This window comes from Gambusia affinis, linkage group LG03 (assembly GCF_019740435.1).
Source record: "Gambusia affinis linkage group LG03, SWU_Gaff_1.0, whole genome shotgun sequence".
In the NCBI taxonomy this organism is placed as follows: domain Eukaryota; kingdom Metazoa; phylum Chordata; class Actinopteri; order Cyprinodontiformes; family Poeciliidae; genus Gambusia; species Gambusia affinis.
This window is the reverse complement of record NC_057870.1, coordinates 17,415,447-17,431,676: the sequence shown is the minus strand read 5'-3', so window position 1 is coordinate 17,431,676 and position 16,230 is coordinate 17,415,447. Positions and strand designations below refer to the sequence as shown.

General features: G+C 37.7%; 1 protein-coding gene across 2 annotated transcripts in view; it reads left to right on the top strand.

Moving 5' to 3' along the window:
• The first annotated feature begins 5,364 nt into the window (after positions 1-5,364).
• LOC122826912 (homeobox protein orthopedia B-like) overlaps positions 5,365-16,230 on the top strand; it is a 55,888-nt gene continuing 45,022 nt past the window's right edge. The window contains exon 1 of one of the 2 annotated variants that reach the window (XM_044109316.1): positions 5,365-5,434. In XM_044109316.1, the coding sequence (XP_043965251.1) occupies positions 5,398-5,434 (37 nt within the window). In that variant the 5' untranslated portion in view covers positions 5,365-5,397. Of the gene's footprint in view, positions 5,435-6,659; positions 6,710-16,230 lie in introns of those variants that run through there. The other variant, XM_044109300.1, reaches the window with a different exon arrangement.

The following is a 16,230-nucleotide window of genomic DNA, read 5'->3' as shown; positions in this document are numbered from 1 at the left end:
CTGCTTTTGGGTCTCAGGCAGTCAGGCAATCACTCCAGCGTGCAGCCTGCCACCTCAGTGTCATTAGCTGGGGCCGGTTGCTTCTGCTTCTCAGCTTTCTGAGATTATGTAGAGAACCAGAGATTCTTATTGTCACTTTGAAAGAGGAATGGGCTTGGGTTGACAGCAAAATCCACCAACTTAGATGTGTCTATCTTTTTCTCCAGCTATTCAACTTCTTTCATACATGAGGATGTCACTTTAAATTTTGTTGTTGTGCTTGTTTGCTAAAACAATGTGTCAGAAACCTTGTTTCTCTCATAAACACTTGCTCTTGGATGCACACATATGGACACGCGCACACACTCACAAACACACACATACACACACACAAAGCATCGCTGATTGAATTTATTGGGGAATGGATGTTGACTAGACCACTCCAAGTGGGCTAGATTGTTGTTGTTCCCAGATTGACAGACAGACCCAGAGTGGCTGATTGAAAGTGCCTTTTAGCTTGCTCTCACTGTATATTTGATTTGGCAAAATGGAAGGGGAGTCCAGTCTTTTCCCAGGATTCAAACACAAGCCCTTGTGTTTGTGTGGGGAGCGTTTTGTGTGTTTTCTGTGCATGGTGACTTGAGGAGGCTTTCGTAAATACTGCATAAAACTTACCCTTTCAGGTATTAATTGAATAATGCAGCACTTCTGTCGTCAGCCATGAAGTGGGCCACTTTTGTGGCGGCCCGCTCCGCTCTCCTTGCCTGCGAATTGACTTGATTTATCCGTGTTGTTCCAGCCAATGGATGCCATTTGTTCCAAATATTTGACATAAACATGCAAAGAGCAGAGGCGTGCACTCATAAAATCAGCTTCTAGTCCGTTGTTTTACAACCCAAAGAGGCCAACGGGGGGTGCTAAGCCTTTTTAAATCACGTGAGGCTCTCGCTGAGCCAACAGCATGTTAAACTTCTCTGTTAAGCAGTGATGTAGTGAAAAGGAACAAGTGCTGCTATAAAGAAAAAGCAGAGAGGGACAAGAGGATGAAGGGAGAGTGGAAAAAGGAAAAGAAGTGTGGAGGAGGCAGTGCAGCCGTAAGAGTGGTGCTAAATATGCCTAGTTATTTTCCATGGCTTTAATGGGACACATCTCATTGGGTGCCTTATGTCTGCTTCCAAACTGTAAAAGATGTTTAGCCTCACACCTGCTGGAAATTCCCAGTAATAATGATCAGAGCAGCGGATTGAGTCCTTTCTGAATCTAACTCCGAATTAATGCCCACGGTCCCCAAACAGTGTGGAAAATATGGACTTTGAGCCAAGCAGAAATCTGGCTTGGCTCAAATTATAGTTTTTTTTTTCCAGACTTTAATTATTTTCCCCTGTTTCATTGGCGGAAAAATTGGAAATGTCAAACATTTATGCTGGTTTTATAAGAAGAGGATGCACACATTCACCATGAGGCCATCTTTGTCTTCACATTTTAGGTTCAGGATTTGAATTGTGTTCAGTTTACTTATGTACCACCGTTTTACAACAAATATTGTTGCAAGTCAATTCAATCCAATCACTCAGATTCAAATTCTGTTAAATACATTCCATAGTTATAAAAAAAATTACTAGAAATAAAAATGTTTCTGAGCTACTGATGGCGTGGATTCAACGTCTTTCAGACATTTGACTGCTTTCAATTTTTTCCACAAATCTTCCCTTCGGTTGACTTTTCTTGCTTCTTTTACTTTTTATTTAAGTAAATGATTAGCAAACGTGCCGTAGTGTCATTAATCATAAATTCCTGATTATACTGTTTTATTTTTCTGTATAATTGTTGACTAAAAACCCAATAATTTTAGCTGATGCTCAGTAAATCATAAATCTGAAAATCATACAGAATCTCCTCACTTCTTTAAATGCACAATTTAATAGTTTCATTGGAAAGATAAAGAATCCATCCTTCAGAGAGTATTTTTGACATGTGTTTAATTATTTACTCTATATCAGTCTGTCCATCCGTCTCTCCAACTATCTGCTTGCCTGTCCGTCCATTTGTATTTAGGGATGACCTCTGTGGAAAACATGCCTTGAACTCATCTTTGATTTGAAAAAAATGACCAAAAATAAGATTCAGGAGTTTAATTTGCATTGTAAAGTTACATGAAAATAATGATAAATGATCAATATTTAATTCAAGTGTTTGCACATGTAGAAACTATACTCATGGTTTGTCTACGGTGTGCCGTGTTTATGGATTCGACGCTGCAGTCTCTGCAATCACCTTTCAAATGCGCCGAGGTTCAATTTGCTGATGTAGCACCTCTCCAGTTTTCAGCAGGCTAATATTTGCCAAACCTCAGCTATCTGTTTTAATATTCCAGGAGAATATGTTTGTCTTAGTATATCAATAATCATAAACAAAGCCATAAGTCTATTTTTTCTTTCACTTCTCAGCATGAAGCTAGCAATATCCCCATCCTGCCTTGCAGACAAGTCTACCCACAGTTTTTTTTTTTTTTATTCATTCCAGTCCCAATTTGAGTCAAAGCAATGCCCTCACATGCAGTATATATAACTGCACACATAAAGTCAGCCACACTGCCCGGCTCGAGGCTTGACTGAACGTGCGCTCTCCTATTACAGACAGTAATTACCGTCAGTCACCCTGTGTGTCCATAACAAGCCGGCATAATGCCCTAATCAGGCCTGGATTAATCTAACTCTCTCTCTAATCACGCTAAAAGTGATTTATATTGTTTTTCCTGTTCGGAACAAATGAAATCTGTAGCCCAAATTAATACTGGCTTTTCATCACTGGGAAGCTAAAAAGCCAGTAACCATCACATTCTTGTCATTAAGGCTGCATCTGTGGAGACACTCACACACACCCGTGCACACGTATGTAATAGAAAAAAAATGGAATGTAATATTCCATTAACTGAGTAAACTAACAACATTAGTCTTCTGCTAAAAGGCTTTCAGACCAAGTAAATGGGGTCATCAGAGGAAGAATTAAAGTTTTATTGCTATTGTTTGACTTAATAATTACAATAAAAAAACATGACTATTCAGTACTCTGATTTTATATAGCGGTTTAACTTTAAAAAGCACTGAGAATCCATTTGACAGCCTGATATATGTGACTGAGAGAATAATAACAAAGTAACAAACATAAAATCTCTTTTTTTTTTAACACCCAGAAATTATTCTTACAATTTCGTGGTTTCGAGCTTTTGCTGAAGATGGCATGCCTCCTGTTTTGCTCTGTGCCTCCTACTTTGTTTCATTTCCATTGTTAAACAAATCAATTCCAACCCTGGCTCACTTCCCACTGTTTTTCATTACGGAGACTAAGGCCAAACACGAACCCTGAAATTTCCTGCTCGCTATTCAGTTTGTGCTCAGAATACAAGCAAAACTCACAAGACCCACATTTAGAAGATGCAAATTGTCAGCCAATCTGGATTGTCGATTTCATATTTATTTCTTCCACCCAACTGTCCACAAACTCCAGAAACAATGAGGCGCTTAAGCCAGAAGTGGATGGATTTGTCTATCTTTTTTGTCTCCATGTTAATCTCTTTTCTTTCCCATGCTGTGTCTCACCTATGCTTTTCTCCCCTTCCCCTCCTTCTCCCCCTCTTCTCGCCTCCGTCCCCTCTCCTCTGTTCTCTTCATGCTGTGTAATTCTCATCTTACACACTCTGTTGCTCTGGGGTATGAATAATGCATGGTGTGTGAGAAATCCTCAATCTCATGCTTGGCTCCCAGCGAGCATTACAAACCTTGCATCTCTATTACAGAGATGAATAGGAGAGAAGGGAATATCGCATAGGACACACTTTAGCTTTCCCGTTTGTTTTCAGCATTAAAGTCACTGTTTAGTATTTCTCTAAAATACAAAAGGAGGCTTGGTGACAAATAGGTTGACAAGATTTTGAGATATTGACACTGGAGGTGAAAAGACCGTTTTCTTCACTATCACAAAGTAAAACAGATGCAAAGAAGGAACAAACAGCATCAAAATGAGTCTGAAATTTGTATTAATCACTGACATTTTAACACTCTTCTTTGCTAAATAAACCGATTCCAGTTGATTTGGTAAAATCAATTTAAAGGCCACATTTGTAAATGAATTTAAGAATGGACTTTGGCTAGACAGCTATAATCTACATAAATCTGCTGTGAGCTGTCCAGTTCCATTACTCTCCAAAATATTTTCTGTATTTGTCCTCAGACAAAGCTCCTCTCCAAACATCCAACTTGCTGACTTTCAAGGTTCTCCTGAATTTTGCTCCATCCACCATCAACTCTAACTAACTTCCCTGCTAATTAAAAACATCCCCACAGCATGATGCTGCACCACCATGTCTTACTGTTATATTTTCAGTGCAGTTCACATTCACAGTAAAGCCCAGAATTATTCATTCCCCTGGTAGTTGTAGATTTGTAGTAATCTTTGCCTTTTCCAACATCTTTTTTTTTTATTTTGACCCAAAGTAGTAATTGTTTTAAAGTTACCCGACCTGACACTGTCTCCAGTGAAATAAAGCAAAATGCTCTTCAGGAATTACAAAACAGACTATTATGCCAAATATGATTTTTCCATTGTTTATGGAGAAGGGTATACATAATTTAGATACTTTATTATCTTATCTGTGATACTTGTCTTGTTGTCTTGGTCAAATTAAAGTAATTTTAAATTTGAATCTGCTGTTTGTACTAATAGTTTGAGCTCAGCTGTAGCATGTTTCTCCAGCACTTGATTCATTCACCCCACATTCAGATGACTGTATTTTAATGAGACAGAGAGATATCTAAAGCAGAAAGGACAGCGGAGCCTTAAAATCTACATAATGAAGCGCTGATATTGTTTTTCAATTTGATTTTATCATAATAATATGAATGCAAGAGGCAGAATGCATCTGTAAATACTGGTACTGGTTCACACCTACTTACTATTAAAATATGTTTGCGTAATAAAGGCTTCAACTGCAGATAAAAAACTGAGTTAGGTCAATTCTTCCATCAGCATTTGTTTTATAAAGGGACACCTTTACTAAATGCAAGGCTGTTACATAGCATAAAATATCAGTTGGTTCTCTTTTAAAGCCAATTTTTTTCTTCTGAGGTAGTGCAATGCACACACGGTGTGTGTGTGCGTGCGTGCGTGTGTGTGTGTGTGTGTTGCTGTACATCTAAGCCATCTGACGACATAAACCCACGTTTTATGGAGTGTGTGCATGCGATAAAAGCACTCAAGAGTTAAAGTGCTTTTCTACCATGCTCAAAGCCATGTGTCAGCACTAGACCACTAAATCCACACAATTCCCTTGAACAGTTTCCCTTTCTCTGATAGTCTATCATTCCTCTGTTTCAGATGGCTGGCTGCTGGGGCTGACAGGGCCAAGTCCTTGAGGAGATCATGTGTCTGTGGAAAGTACAGGACAAGAAAGCGTTATGTGAGCTTTAACTGTGTCTCTATTGCTGCCGTTTCCCCCTGTTCTCTTTCCTTCCTGATGTCTCCTAGAGGTTCATGTAGATTCAGTGATCCATGACTTTTGTAGGAGTGCTCTGACAAATACAGTACATGGGATAATGTGACACATGCAGTCATGGAAAAAGAAAGTACACCCCTTCTCAGATCCACGGAGTTCCATTTCAGGTCATAAGGAGGATATGGTCTACACCGGTTTTTATAAATAATTTTAATAAATATGGAAGCACACAACAATGTTTACAGATGTGTGTTAACACAATGCCAAGAGGGAAAAACATCAACAATGAAAATGGTTGTTCTCGGTCACCATGTAAAAATTTACAAGTACAATTTGTTCTGAAGAGTTGCAAACAGAAAGCCTTTCCCTATAAAGGTGGCAGTAAAGTTGGGTCTTAATGGATCTGAAGACTTCTAAGATATTTTTTATGAGCGACTGAATAATAGGGAGTACTTACTTTTTTCCAAGACAGCTTTTACAAAGTGGTTTAACAAATAATGATCTGGAATTTGTTTTATACATTTGAAGGTTGATAAAAATTTTTTGCTAACATGTATATATTATTTAAACTGTAAATTATATTCCTCTTTTCTATGACTGCTTGTTGCACAGTTGTTGTAATTGCTCCTTATAATTATTTTAGTTAAAAAAAAGTTCATATCCTGAGTATTATGGGTAGCCCCCCCACCCCCTTAAATGCAACACATTTCTGAAATCTTACAGAAATATACTTCCCATTTTAGACTAGTCTTTGTCTTCCATCTTTTTTAAACACTTTGTGGATGAACCCCTGATGAATCACACTAACGACCCAGGCCCCGCGCTGCAGCTCTGCTATGAAATTAATATCTAAGGTATGGAGATATAGAGCAAATAGATGAGAATAGGAGCCCAATACTCACCCATGGGTACTGCGTGCTCAGGCACAGACACACACACACATGCGAACGCTTACATATACTGCACACAGACTCAGACAGGCAGGCTATTATCCCCCCAGTTCGCGCTGCTGTAATTGGCTATCGCTTTTTACAAATGTGGTTCCCACTAACTCACATATCAGCTCCCATCTCATCAGATGTATAGGGGTCACTGTGTATGTGTGTGTGTGTGTGCACATATTTACTGATATATAGTACGTAAGAGGTCACTGATGTTCCCAATCTTCATGTCTTTTCTTCACAGACTCATTTATGTCTGTGCTAAACGAGCTAACAGATGCCAAGTGTGTCAGTGGCTGTATCCTCTTTAGCGGTGCCAGAGCATTTAGCCATTAGTCTGCTAATAGCATCAGGATCTCTCTCACGGCGGAGAGGTGATGATGAAATATTAGCTTAGCTGGAGTTGTTATTAGTTAGGGCTTGCCTTGGAGATCAAGTTCATTTTATTTCTCATGAAGAGATCAAAAACAATAGCTATGTATTCAGATTCATATTTTTGTCTGTGCATCAATAACAACTAAAGGCAATTAATATTTTTTCTACTTTTTGCATTGTAAAATTCCCATTGTTAATATTGTGCTAAATATTAACGCTACACAGCTAAAGTGTTCTGCAGGAACTTATTATAGAAGTATAGGAACTTTACCTTCAATTTTATTCCAATCAAATCTTTTTTCAAAGATATCGTCAGAAATTGAATTTTGATGCTTTCCCTCTCTACATCACCACTCATTTATAGGGGCTTACCTTTTCAAAATGTGTTTGTCTCCAGATATTTTGAGTCTGATCCTATTGTTTTGTTTATTAGCATGTTTCAAGACTGATTGATCAGTGCTACTGTGTTTTATACGTTCATTTAAACCAAACAGAGTTTTGAAGTTCGTATCATAAATTAGGCCTCATTAAAACGTCACTTACACTCCTTTGGACTGTCAGAATACAGATGGAGAGATAGATCGCCTGCAGTTAGAGCACCGCTGTGGGCAAGTGCCTACACATAATGTTAGCATTAATGATCTGTTTCAATCACATTGCTGGTCGATTAGATTAATTATCAATTAGGTTAAAATTTAAAATGTATTCTTTCACCACAATCAAGAGACAAAAAACCCCTGAGTTTCAGTCTCAACATTGAAACACCCTCTGTGCAGCTGACTCACATATAATGGATTCCAACAAGCTTTTGCATGATGTTAAGATGATATGCATAATGAGCTGCAACGGACACAGTTAACAATTATACGCCATAATACTGCCACAACTGGGACGCTGGTAACGCATGCATCTCACACTTACTCACACTGATGTTAAAAGATCGGTAAAAAGGCTAAAAATGATCAAGAATTACTGTAGGATCAGTAGAATTATTTAAGACTGGAAACATTCCCCATGAATCCATGTGATCTTCATAATTACCTTCATAATTACCAGAGCTTTTTTTCCATTTACAGCTCTGGAAAAAAATTAAGCAACTGCTCCACTGAACCCCATTAAAAACCTCTGGGTTATTCCAAGAAATATTGATTTCTGAACTCTTCCTGAGTTCAAACATTAGTATTGTTGTTTCTAAATGATTATGAACTTGTTTTCATTGCATTATTTGAGGTCTTAAAGCACTGCATCTTTTCTTATTTTCTGCAAATAAATACAAAGTGTTTGCTTGGAATTTCGGAGACATGTTGTCGGTAGTTCATAGAATAAAAGAACAGTGTTTATTTTCCTCAAACATTTACCTATAAAGAGTAAAATAAGAAAAACTGTATTTTTTTTTTCTCTTATTTTTTTCCAGAGCTGTATTTTAGTAGGTTAAAAGTATAAATATTTTTTTTTATTTCTAACAAAATTATCTGTTTTTGCTGGATATGCAACAATACTTAACAGTGATTAAAGAAAGATGGAGTGACATTTATCTTGCCACCTTACAAAATCAATAGGATTTTAAATGAGAAGCATTTATTTTTTAGCGACCTTACACGTTAAATGTTTTCTAAATGATCCAATATAAGATTATTTGTTTCTGTACAGGCAGTTTAACAAATTATTTACAATTTTGGTGCCAACAGGTATGGTTTTAATTTTTCAAACAAAAAAAATTTACTCTTAACAAGGAATAGCTTTCCCACCTTGAATCAGCATGGAGTGTGCTGCATCTGCATGTGACGATTTACAGTAGACATACGAGACAGCAGGATTTTAACTTTCACACTAGTTCTGGTAGTTATGGACTGATTTCACAATTTAATTTAACTCTCAGCATCACAGGATCTGGAGTTTCACTTCATGAAGAGTCCCTGAAGTCGCGACGTAATTACATTCCCACTAGGCGGGGCTCTGGAGCCGAGGTTACATCACACATTACAGAGTTGATTTAAACCCATATTCAAGAAGCCAACTGCTTACCCATCATATTCATGCACCTTGTTAATCCTTAACCAGTGAATTAACCCTCATTATCATGGCTGGAATATAGATGAATGTTCGTTCTCTCTCACCTCTGAATCTTCTCCCCCTTCGTTCTGTTCTTACCCACCATCTAGTTTTTTGTGATGGGGAACGTCTGGGGTCAGTGATTCTGTCCTGTGTCGCCCGTGACGGTTCCTCCTGCATTCAGATTGTTCTGACCTTAGATCAGTGCTGTCAGCTGACCGTTAAAAGGCTTAAGCCCAAACCTATCGAGAATCCAGCTGCTCCCTTCAGAGTGAAGATTGCCTCGTGTCTCTCTGCTTATTTGTCTCTTTTGTATCACAGTTGTATCACAATGAATAGTGAAACGAAAAGACAACTATGATCAAGTCAGGGGTTCTTGGATAAGTCTTAAGTTGAAGGATCGGGATATGTTTATTTGAGAATACAAAGGCTAGTACATTCTTATAAACCCTTTTCTGTTTACTTCCCTATCTGAAAAAATGATTTCTTTTTGTCTCAAAATCAGTCAGTTTGACCCACATGCGAAGCGTGATGTGTGGTGGAAAATGACCTCTACACGTCTCTGTAGAGATGCAAATCCTACAGTGATACATGGTAGTGGCAGCATCATGCTTTGGGGCTGCTTATCTTCTACAAAGAGAGGAGGTGATCAGTGAAAATTATACATTTATAACACATTTATTATACAATTATACAGCGCTAAAATTGAAGTTTTGTGACCCCCTTTTGCATGGAGGTCAGAGACCATAGCTGCTTGCAAATGACTAAAATCTACAGATTCTTGAGACCTCTTCTAAAAATGCATTTTTACTAGTATATGCACTAAAAATACCAGGATGTACATTAATAACCACTACAGAAGATATTATCAACAATCTTCCTAACCTCAGCTCTGCCAAGGAAAATAAAGAGCACACATGGATTCCCTGGTTTACAAATTTCAGTCAATATTGTCATCTAGCATTTTGTTTATGTATTTTAACTTCAGAACCTGCATTTTTTTTTCTAACTTTTTAGATTTGCTCTACTTAATCTGAGAATGGGCAGTTCCTTTTACAAATAACTTGGAATTACGTTAAACTGAAAAATCTACAAATTCTTAACTGTGAACAGGTGGAGGTGGTAGAAGTTTGTCCCGCAATCGGTGGGTTGCTGGTTCAATCCCTGCTCTGTTGTTGTGTTTTTTTGGAAAGATATTTCATCCAATAGATTGGTCCAGGGCAGCTGTGGCTACTGACCAGTAGCTTGCCACCATCAGTGTGTGTGTGAATGGGTGAATGGCTGACCAATAAGAAATTCTTCTGGCTCTTCCGGACTTGATAAAGTGCTGTATGAAAAGAATTGTACATTAAGCTCTAGTTTGTGAAATTGAAGTATCTGGTTTTGAAAGGAAAAATTAAAGGATATGAATACTTTTGCAAGTACTGTATGCCAAATCTTAGAGATCAGCTCATTGCTAAAAACCTTTGAGAAATTTTGAGGGCAATTTATTTGATTACATATGAAAGACAAGACCACATTTATATATAAGACCATCTAAATTGTCTAACAGGACATCAAATGAAAGTCAGAAAGAAAATAACCAAACATAAAAGCATTGCACAAAGATCGAAAACATGATTGAAATGTCTGTAGTCCATTTTCATATAATTTTTTCTTTGCCTTTTCTTCTGAGCTCCCTTTGAGAGATGCTTTGCCCGTGTTCGTGCATTCAGATGAACATCCGGCCTTATTGTGTGTGACCTCCGTCTCTCTGGCTGTTTGCTGTCTCGGATAACATTTTGACATTCCGGTCTCTTCTCTCAGAAGCTGCGATTCCTTGGACCGAGGGTGGATGGGGGGCCCAATGATAAGGCTTCACTCACAATTAGCAGGCAGGAGCAGGGAGGCGAGAGGGGGAAATTGAACTGTCAGGAGAGAGAAGAGAAGAGAGGAGGACTGCAAAAAGAGAAGAGGGTGGGATAGAGGGGAAAAAGAGGAGGGGGTGACCCCATCCTGCAAAATGGAGTCCGTCATAATTTGTTCATTTGGTGCCCATCAGACTCTACCGTCCCTCTCTAACGCTGCTCTCCTGACCTTCCTCCTTCTGCGTCCCCCTTGCTTGTCCCACTTTTCTCCTTTCTGCTAATGTCGCCGCTGCTTTCCCTCCTTATTGATGTAATTGTTCTCGCTCCACTTCTGCCCGACTCACACTGCGGCTATTAGCAGCATTATTCTTATTAAATGCATAAATTGGTGATTTAAGTAAAAACAAAATTGCCAAGAGGCTCTGAGAGCTGGGAGTTAAGAGAAAATGAGCTAAAAAGACCAAGGTCGGTACCTGCCCTGCCTCTCCAAACAACCCGCTAGATGTTAATGCTAATGTTAAATAAGCAGAGGCTTTTAGCAGCTCTGTATTTAAATGTCAAACACTGATGAGCCCTAATGAGATAATACTGCTCAGAGCAATTAGCCTGTTAGATGCAGATGGCTATTCACAAAAACACACAGTCTTATGCATACACACTGTTGGTTTATGCATGCGTGTTCATTCTGTATATTAATATATGAAAACACTTTGTAACAACAATCTTCAAGGGAAGATTTGAAGGCCAGACATTTAAAGGAAATTGTATCATTTTAATCCCTCACAACGCTGCCCATTATGCAAACTTAAATTGAGAAACAAAGATAAATAAGTACATTTAGAACTATCATTTTCTAATAATTTTTTTAAAGATTTGTTTGACAAAAGTAAGCAGCAACTTGAACAATAGTGTCTATTAAAAAAAAAAGATCCAGGTAAAATCAATATTCCTTTCAATAGAATATTGTAAAAGAAATGCTATTCGCAGTTATTTCTCCCTCGGCCCGTAGAAAAATTATGTTTGATTCTCTTTTTAATTTCACAATTTGCATGAATTTATTTTAATTTGAAGTATATTTTTATTAATCTGAATCATTCCTTCAGGTTTGAATTTGATACCATACCAGGGGTTTTAGTTAGCCTGCTTTTTCCACTCTAAATCCATTTTTGAGATCTTTTATTTAGAATGACTGCCCTGTTGGAACATCATATTTTGTGCAAATGCACCCACAAATGAGCCTGTATGTATATTTTGATGCAACGCTAGGCTGCAGAAAACCCATAATGAATTCAAAGCCATTTGTTCTAAAAGGCAAAAAATTAAAAACTCGTATGTAATGAGACATTTTTCATTTCCTTTGTTGAGCAAAATCTTTCTAAATTAACACTTTAATTTTCCAAGGCACAAAAGAATCAAGTTTAACTATTGTTTATCAACAGAGCAAGATTATATCTAAACTAATGTAATTTTTAAGAGGTCAAAGTGCAAGTTCCTGTCTGCGTCAAGGAAGAGCAGCAAACAGAAGGCTGGCTTTGTAGTTTGGTAGCTTGGAAAATTGTTTTATTTTTATTTTTGTAAACCAGAAACAGAGAACATCCTGTGTTATTTCGTACCTGAAAAGGTTGAACAGGAAAAGACCAGGAGCACTAAGGTTCAGAAAGTCAAAGGTGAAAATGGCCAGACAGATTGGACTTGCTTTGGACATTTTTCATCAGATATTGCTGTAGTAAAAATCTAATTTTGATTTAAAATAATTTAAAAATAAACAATTTCATTTTCCAAAGGAAGCTTTGTTTGTTTTGGTTTTAGTTAAAGATTGAATTGAGCAGAAACTGCTAAGTTGGAGGGTTTTCCTCTTTTATTGCAGTGGCTACCTGAATCTTTCTCACTGTGGAAATATGTGTGTGAATCGCTTTATGTCAGCAAAAGTGTGTATGTGGGTGTGTATCTGCATTGCGTGTGCGCGCCCGTGTGTGTGTGTGTGTGAGACAGAGAGGATACAGGTGTTGTTAGCAAGCTTTGAAGGTGACTGCTGGTCTCATCCATCAAACAGGTTTTCCTCAGGCCGATCCCTAATGGATCCCCTCAATCAGAGCCGCTCACTGTCAGTCGCAGTGCAACAAAATGAGAAATCAGGCAACTGGTCGCACAGCCAAGGTTGGGATTCATATAAAGGGGACAAAGTGATAAAGACCAGTTCGTGTCCAGCCTGTTGATTAGTATTGAGTGATCTCAGCCTTCCAGCCAGTCATGACGAGAAGCAGAACATCAATCTGGACAAAGCCACTTCTTTACCAACTATAATTCAGAGGTCCGGTCGCTACATCCGTGGCTGTAAACTCGACCCCAGTGTGAGAGGATGTGTGCACACTGGTGGGCACTTAATCTTCCAAATCAACTAATTCAGTATAATTTGATAACTTGCTGAATCTAATTTGACAACCTGCTACGGACTGATTTTTTCAAAGGTTTTGATTTCATTTTGTGTAATTTGCAGCAGTAATGGAAATGGAAATAGTTAATGGGCTCAATCCTTTTGGTGGTTTAAAAAAATAGCCCCAGGCTAATGCGGTTATCAAGTGTTGACACACTTCACTTTTCCACAGGCCATTAAAATCTTCGAACAGAGGACACTTACTTTATTCTTTCTTGTCCGGGGCTCCTTAAACATATTAATGCTGGCTGTGTCTTCCCTCCATGGTGATTTGATTTGAGAGGATAATATACTGAAAGCCTTCTGTTTCTCTTTCTACACAGACTCCCTGCTTTAAAAGCCCAAAGCTGAATGACTAAGAAAGGTTTATATTTGATATTAAAGTCTAACAAAACTGTGTACCACAAGTTCAACTCTGAGCCTAAAATGAAAAGAGCTTCAATGCCCTCAGTTCTTGAAATGGTTTTATTCAATCATTTGACTTTAGTAAAGAGATGTGAAGTATGGAGGTCCAACATAATGTTTAATACCATTTTTTCCCTTTCATTTTCATAGATTAAGATGCAGTTTCAACTATTAAAAAATAAAAACACAAGTACAGAAACCTAAGTTTGCTCAAACAGCCAGAAAAAAAAAAGTTTGTGTATTTTAGTATAGTGTTGGTCACAGTTAATTTTAATGGACTGCATTTTGAGAATCCTCAGATGAAATAGAATTAAGTTTTGTTCATTTTCAGCATTCCCAGTGAACAGAGAGAAGGTAATAGTTGTGATTTTCCTGCATTTAAAATGATGAATGTTTCCAGCAGTGATAACTGATGTAAACAGTTGAAATGAACAAAAATATTTATTATTCAAAATAGAAAACATTGGTCCAATGGTTCGAAAGCCTGATCTGTGTTACCAAATATTTTACCGTCTCACTCGTTGTGTCTTTGGGCAAGACATTTCACCTGCCTTCGCTTGTCTGCACCACCATCAGTGTGTGAATGGGTGAATAATTGAAAACAATTAAAAATAAATAAATAAAAGGTGGAATCTCAGGGGTAGGTTGAAAAGCTAACAAGAGTTTTCAAACTCTGTCATCAGCTTCAAATAGTCTCAGAAAATCAAACAATAAATGTGAAATAATGTGAAAATAATTATTTTTTTTACACTAGTCCTGAGCTAATGTTGTAACTCAGGGCTTATTAAAGTAAACTATCACAGAGACTAATATTAATTGGGAGTTATTATTGGGAGTATAGAAGTCCAGATGGAAACAGCATCGATTCAGAGGCTTGTTCATAGTCATACATACAGCCATGGTGGGCTTAGCCATCACTATAAGTCAGCGTCTCATTGGGAACACCAGCGAGGAATGAGCTTCTGCCAGAGATTAATCATCCTTTTATTATTTCTGCGTAGTTCTCAGGTTTGTACATACAGAACCTACTCTTCTCAGTTCAAAGGTGTCATGCTGCGTATGGACTGAAAGTGAACCAAAGTGGCAGATGGAATCTAGATGAATAAGGACGAAAATATGGTTTAATAAATAGAAAATCGTCCTAAACAACTAATATAAAAATAAAAAACTGGAAGACGCAGGGAATGAGGGAACCAACGTTCACCAGGTACATGAAACAAACGGATCAACAGAAGGAGAATAAAAAAACCAGGGAGCTTATATAAACACAGAGGAGGGAGTGAAAATGACAAAAATTACAGGTAAAGCAGGTGGGGACAAATAAGGAAATGAGCAACAGCTGGGAAGGAGAGCAGACCGGTAGGCTGAGGTTAAATAAGAAAATTGAAAGGGAAATAAACTAACTGTAAAAAAAGAAATACTAATCTAATAAATCAAACCCAAAGTATAAACGATGATAATAACTAAACTAACATAAGGATTAAACTAAAATGGCAAGACATAAGAAAACAAAAATCAAGAAAGTAGAGAACTAAAAGTCAACTCAACAAAGGATCACAACAAAAGGAGTAAAATATGGTGGACATATGTCGCATAAGAATTCAAAGCAACATTCATGCTTTTAAATGATTAAAACATTATCACTAACTTTGCAAAAAGAGAACTAAAACTGAAGTTGTCCTGTTGTTCTTTAATGGTGCTCTCACTAAAGCTTAAGAAAGTTCCTTGGCTACGGTCCATGATTATCATACAGATAGGATCATATCCCATTGATTTTATGTAGATGATCACCTTTCTGTGTATGCAGGCCTGATAGCGGTAGTAATTTACAGAAGAAAATCAATTACCTTTCCCGTCTGCAGAAGTAATTGTTTATTATTTTCCTATTAACCAAACTGCGTTGATCAATGTTATGGAAAGATTGCCCATGAATACTATCAACATAAATAGATTTGCCTTCGACATTAGTACTGGCTTTCCTTTAATGACCTGGACAATGTCAAACCAATGCCACAAGCTCACATTTAAATGCTGGCTTCATAAGATTCATTTGTGTACAGAGTCTATGCACATTTTTTGTACTTCTGTTTTTTACCTGTGAACATTTAAATTCCCGTTTAGGTCTTGAATTTACCTTTAATTTGTACTCAACACCTAGACAGTCCATGAAAATTTGATACTATGATAAAGGAAATGAATCCAAGGTGCTAAACTTAGGATGGTGGATCGACACTGTTGTTGTCCTACAAATATGTTGCTGATTTGAATCGTCAGTGGCTCCCCTGGCTCTGTCTGCAGCCTCTCTGCTTGTATCAGTGTGGATTGATCTAGACACAAACTAATCACTATTACTCACTGAAGTAATTGGCCCAGCCCAGATCACAGAGTAGCAACCGATCGACTGATCCAGGGATCGATTCTCTGATCAAAGGAGAGAGGTGTAGAGAGAAGGGATGGAGAAGCAGGAGGGATGTTTTGTAATGTGGCTGATCAATCTGGAGAACATCACACTCTCTGGACTACTCATCACATTCACTGTGCGATCCTCCTAAACTGTGCAGTAGGCTACTTTTTATAGGCACGTCTGCATTTATAAGACTGTTTTTTATATATATTGGCACAAGAGACAAACACTTTCCCAGGTGACACAGTAACACAGACTGACAAAGACAACTTGACATTTTGATGAAAAGTGAAGCAGGTAAA